The 6,076-nt window shown below is 40.4% G+C and overlaps 1 protein-coding gene across 1 annotated transcript in view; it reads right to left on the reverse strand.

Moving 5' to 3' along the window:
• The window catches only part of LOC118320921 (rootletin-like), a 16,158-nt gene extending 11,805 nt beyond the window's left edge, over window positions 1-4,353 (reverse strand). Inside the window, exons 1-2 of the mRNA XM_035652046.1 lie at window positions 3,881-4,353; window positions 3,027-3,107 (exon numbers count right to left, since the gene is read on the reverse strand). Coding sequence (XP_035507939.1) covers window positions 3,027-3,107; window positions 3,881-3,958 — 159 coding nt within the window. The 5' untranslated portion in view covers window positions 3,959-4,353. The remainder of the gene's footprint in view (window positions 1-3,026; window positions 3,108-3,880) is intronic.
• Between the last annotated feature and the right edge of the window lie 1,723 nt (window positions 4,354-6,076).

Genomic DNA, 6,076 nt, shown 5'->3' on the forward strand with positions numbered 1-6,076 from the left:
TAGATAGATAGATAGATAGACTAAACATTAAGGACCTATTAACCAGATAAAGACTCTTAACATCTCAGAGAGATAAGAGTGAGGAGGAACTAGAACAAAGATGCCAGTGTTGTCTCGTGAACAAGGCCGAGCCTCACATTTCTCCACCACTTAATCTACAGAGGACACGGCGTTGAGAAATGGTGGGGGCCCACTAATAGGCGGATGTGAATTCCAGCAGATGGGAGGGAAGAACAGCCAACATCTTTATGTTTTAACAACACTGCAGCCTCCTTCTCTGAAAGCTCAGAATAACAGTGCTTTGAATTTTACAATGCCAATGTTTGACCACACTGGTGGACAATGTTTACCTGCTTCTTGTAGCTCAAACTGTCATTTTGATGGGAGGAGCACACTGGGTTTCTTTTGTCCTGCTGCCTTAGGCAGCATGACCTCCTTACAGACGTCACTGACTGCCTTGATTATGTAAGCACGTAAAAAACAACAACTTCAAGACGCCCCCCCTTGAAAGAACTATATATCAGTGCATTGTCAAACACTGTGTTATTTGTGTGTTGTACACAAACTGACTAAGTATCATGTGACAGCATTGTGAAGGACTCTCCCGATTGGATTAGCTCTTTATTTCCGACACAAACATGAAAGCTGTATTTGAAGTCACAACACAAAGACCCTCTCGTGTAGCTCGTTGGGCTGAATCTTGCTCACTTTAAGAGACTTTCAGCCATTGTGGAGATGAAATCCAAGGATGTAGGTGTAGAAACTTCTATATGTAGCAAATAGGTCTGTTCTTTGTGTGTGCTATGGTGCAGATGTATTATATCTCATCTAGGCCGTGGTCACTGGTTGGATTGTGTCGTCTCAGGTTGCAGGATACACCCTTTCTAATTTTATGTCAAATAACCATCTTAACCAACATTCCTACTGAAACCTGATATCTGTGGATATCTCCGAGGATGTTTCTGTCATTTCCTTCCTCCTTGATCCCCTCTTCCCTTCTTTTCCTTTTTTTTGTCACAAAGTCACAAAAAACACAAGCTCAAAAAGATTCAGCTGACCTACATTTGAGTTAAGATTACATGTAAGATCAAAGATGAACAAATTCAGTGAAAATGTGTTCTTATATATATAAGAACATGGATGCTTTATGTCTAAATAAGTGTATTAAAAACCAGACAAATCAAGCCTGTTGAACACTGCTGGTATTTGAGCTAAATGTTGTTGTAAGGGACAAGAGTGACGTGTCACAGCAATTACTGCCACACCTGCACAGAGCTCTGGGCTGAGCGCTGAATGCATATAATGAGTAAATGACGAGGACCTGGAGAGGTGAGTTGTTACCCTCTTGAACCCTGATATTCCCCTTCAGTTTCCCCTTCATGACTTCATGGTCGTGTTTTTCCACACGGTACTACAGTTTCACAAGCAAATTATATATCAGCTTGTTTTATAATTTCAATTCGTTTCTATTGAGTGAAAAATGTTACTCAAATTGGCACCATAATACTTTTTAATTGGAGTTCTTGCCAAGAGTTAGATGAGTGGATTGATAACCACTCTCATGTTTGTATAATAAATATGAAGCTGCCACCAGCTACACCAGCTACAGCAGTTAGCTTAGCTTAGCATAAAGACTGCAAAAGGGCCTGGCTCTAATGAAATCTGCCTCCAACCACCTCTAAAGCTCAATTACACATAACCCCCTGCCATAAAACAACAAATTTTAATTTTTTTTACAAGTTTTCAGTACATTGGGCTTCAGATTAAACAAACAAGATACTGTATACCATGGTAATTAGTGACCTTCAGAGGTGCTGGGGCTGACTCTGTTACCTTTGGACAGAAGTTTCCCCCTGTAAGGCCATTTCTAATTATGTTTTGATTTTTATGTACTGTTTTATTTACTCTCTACATTTCCTCCCATCATTTCCATTATACTTTAACTGCCATCCTGCTGTTATTCCACATTAAAATCCTTGATGATGTCTGTCGAGGGAGAGTGAGCTGCACAGTTGCAGGGTCCTCACTGAACACACACTGAAGTACACAAGAACATGTGTGTGTTACCCTCCAGTTTGTGTTCGCTCTTGATTAGACTGTCCTCTACCATCAGTTCCAATAGTCATGGTCACACCCTCCCAAAGGGAAGCACATTGGGAGATTACGGCAGTGTGCTATCAGTGTGGATGTGTGGTAACTAGACGAACACCATACGCCTTGGCCAAGGTTCATACAAAACAAATCACCTTGTTATGCACAGTTAAAATGTCCAAAAACCTTTGCAGTGCCAACAATGAGTAAAGTCTCACTCAGTTCTCACACTTAAACTCTGACAGCAGCCTCTGGACCACAAATTCTGAACACAAACAAAGGCAGGGGCAGAGCAACCTACAGCAAACACCCACACAGCCTGCAACATACTCAGTACAGTCACAATGTGCACTAACAGACATTGATACTGTACAGAGTGTAATTATGCACTCCAATAAGCAAATAGCATTTTTATGAGCTATGTTTGTTTGGTTACTAATGTTTGAGTCAATACTGTTTCCACTGAGCTCTCAGGTGTCTCAGGTGTCTCTGTGAAATATTAAACATAAAAAGTATTTCAAATATTTTCTGTTGTATGGAACAGATTTACTGTCAGAGTTGAGCTTTGAAGTAAATGTGAAACAGCTGCGTGTGCATTATCACACGCACACACCCTCCTGTCATGGTTGTGTAACTGGTCAAGACGAAAAAAAAATCTCAGTTGCTCCACCATCTTTCATGCTAGTATTTGTATTTTATGATGAATTAATGTTGTATTTTTGGTGCTTATCATTCTCCCATATCGCTATTTTTTAGTGTGTGAGAGAGAGGCACACACACATTCAGTTGGTTTATTGAAACAAAGAGGGAATTTAAGGGTTAATTTAACTCTATTCATTAAACCTTTATCTAAATAGAGCTGTCAAGAAAGACTTATAGGCAGTATGTAGCATGGTTAATTGTAGGAGTTTCAGTGACAGAGATATACGACTTACTGTGTCTGAGTTTGCAGTTCCTGGCTTCTTGTTTTCATGATCCCCCGCATGTAGAGTTAACCTGAGGCGTCTGATCCTCCTCTGAGAAAAACAAACAGACAAAAGGCAAATAAAAAAATGTTCTGCAGGCCAATGAGTTTTTGCATTATGTCATCATGAGAGAGGAGAGAGAAGAGTTGTAATTAAAACATCACTGAAACTGAGGTGGTGGAACAATTGACAATTCTCACAGACCTCAACTGTCCACTACTGTGGGTTTATTTATAGACTAAGACAACAGAGCTGCAAAGTTTATGTAAATGTAAAACTTTGCTACAGAAACACACATCCAAATATTTACACCACAGTTTGAGTAACAACAAAACATTTAAAATGAGACATTTTGAAAGATTTTATTCCAAAGACATTATTTCAGGAACCTCCCTTCAGTAATGAACACATATCATATTCAGTTAACTAAATTATAATAGCTTCTTTCTTCCTCAGAAAACAATGGGAATCATTTAAAGGCCGGTTCAGTACAAAGGCCAGTTTTATCAGAGAGCTGTTCAAATAAACATGACAGCCCTGCCTGCTGCACGGCTCCCATTACATGCTCTTGTAAGTGACCACAACCTATATCCAACATGAACTTTCAGATGATCAGTGGACAGAAAAAGTTAGCTGGGACCCAGAAAATCTGTCTCACTGGCCGGAAACAGACAAGAAACAAGTGGCTGCAGAGTTAAAAGCAACCAGGGGAAAACAGATGAGGGAGGGAAACAAAAAACACAGGACTGTTTGCAAAACACAGAGAAGAAGGGGGGGAGGTAGAGGAAGATTTTCAGAGTTCTGACTTCTCTGGGACTTCTTACCTCACTTGAAGGCTCTGGAGAGTCCTCTGTTGTGGTGGTGGTGGTGGAAACACTTCGTCCTGAACCGTAGCGAAGCATGTCTCCTCTTCTGTCCACTCCTCGCTTCTCTTCCTCTCCCTCTCCCTCTCTGGACCTCCTCCCACCCTTCCCTCACTTTCCTTCCTGAGTTCTGCTCAAACTCTCAGAGCGACCATCTGCCCCCGGCTCAGCCAGGGAAGAGGAGGGAAATTCCACTCTGTCACGTCTAGTTGTGGAGTCCACAGAGCCCCCCGAGGTTCCCTCTCAGTCAGTGATGATCAGGTGCAATCCAGTTCCACACTCAGCAACACAAACACAAATATGTCATTGTTTTAATTCCAGCCAAACTGCTCCTAAGTCCACCTGGTTGACAGGCTTGACAGTCATTCAGCAACCTCCTTGCCTCTCTCACTCTGACACTCTTGCTCTCTCTGTGCCTGAGTTCCCATCAGACCAGTCGGGCCACATTTCAGCCGCCTCCCTGGTCTGTGCCTCCTGCCCTGAGAGCAGGACTTTCACAGGGCGGGTCCTCTTACTCGGGCTGGGACAGGTGGAGCACTTCTTATCAATAGGAGTGGCTAATAGGAGGAGCCGGTTACTGTTTACAGTAGAGGAGTTTCACAATATTTCTCTGCTGTGGTTATAATGCAAATATGTGTCTCTCTAATAACTGCAAAACATATTTCTACTACATAGTCTACTTCACAGTTTTTATTAACCTGGTATTGTTTTATCATATTAACCTTTTATCAAAAGAAATATTATCCTACTTTGTACTTGAAATATTGTAGTTTTTACTACACTACATTTATTTGACAGTTATAGATACTAGTTACACACAAAGCACAGGATTATTTTATAACATGTAATGTATTTGTACAGATTAACTCAACACTATATAAAGTAGTGATGAAGAAAATTCACATTCCCCCACTGGTTTGTTTCCTTTCAAACCCCACACCCACCCTTCTTCCCTTTGTCTCCATTGGTAATCACATTTGGTTTGACCACTACCTTTTGTCTTACTTCCCTCTGACTTCAATGTTGATCATGTAACGTCTGCAGACTGCCTGATCAATGGCTGACATTTACATACTGTTAATCATTTCATTTGCTCTGGGTCCGCTTACCGACTCAGACCTGCTCTGTGTATGTAAGTTCACCAGGATGCCGGCATGCTTTTTTAAACTCACACCAGCACAGCAAACCTGAACTAGACTTGAATGATTTTTCTTCAAGAGTAGTTCAAATGAGGGCTACCTTGACTGATCTAAGAACCGCTTAGGCTACATATTAATATTAATGATGATCCAATTATATAACAATATCACATTCATACTGTAGGGCTCATTCTGTATAATGAGTACTTAGGGTAAGGGTTAACCCTGTAATGGAGTATTTTTATAGTGTGGTATTGCTACTTTTAGTTGAGTAAATGATGTGAATACTTTCTTCCAATTAAATAAAGTCAGAAACTGGTTAATACTAAAGGTACAGGAGGTGTCTTGTAATACAGGAGTCGCTTTGGCCAATAAATTATTAATACTGTTGATAGTGGATAGTGATGAAAAGGAAGACAACACGGCAAACATTATTTTTTAATGTTATTGTTACCTTCTGCCTCACAACTGCAACATCTCCTAGTTCAACACGATGAATTAATGCTCATCAGTTTATACTACCTCATCCTGTCCTATAATGTCTTTAAAGGACAGACAGACAATCATACTGACGGACAGATCACATTCCTCATATGAATGGACTGCAGTCACTCCCTCTTAATAGAAACTGGAGACACAGAGTCACAGAGAAACACGTTTAAAGTCTGAAGTTGCCAAACAAGAACCTGTTCAGATGTACATTATTTTAAGTAGTATGCAGTTAGTTAACGTCACAGTACATCACCAAATATGAAAAGAAAACTTCTCAGAACAATATAAGAGGTATTTCTACAAGCCGAAGTGGTTAATTATTTACCAGACATCAAACAAATGGTGTTTCTTTACTTCTGCAATCACTGAGCCAGTCACACAGCCAGGCCTCTGTCCAAAGCCCATGTCATGTGGAAATCCATGTGGAAATCCTCTCCCATAAACATATGATATTCACTTCCTGTCATGATTGTAGTCTCACTGTTTCATTATCAGATTTAGATTCAGTGCTGGATTAATTTCCACT

The sequence above is a fragment of the Morone saxatilis genome, unplaced genomic scaffold, assembly GCF_004916995.1.
Source record: "Morone saxatilis isolate NCDOM2014 unplaced genomic scaffold, NCSU_SB_2.0 Contig11, whole genome shotgun sequence".
Taxonomy (NCBI): domain Eukaryota; kingdom Metazoa; phylum Chordata; class Actinopteri; family Moronidae; genus Morone; species Morone saxatilis.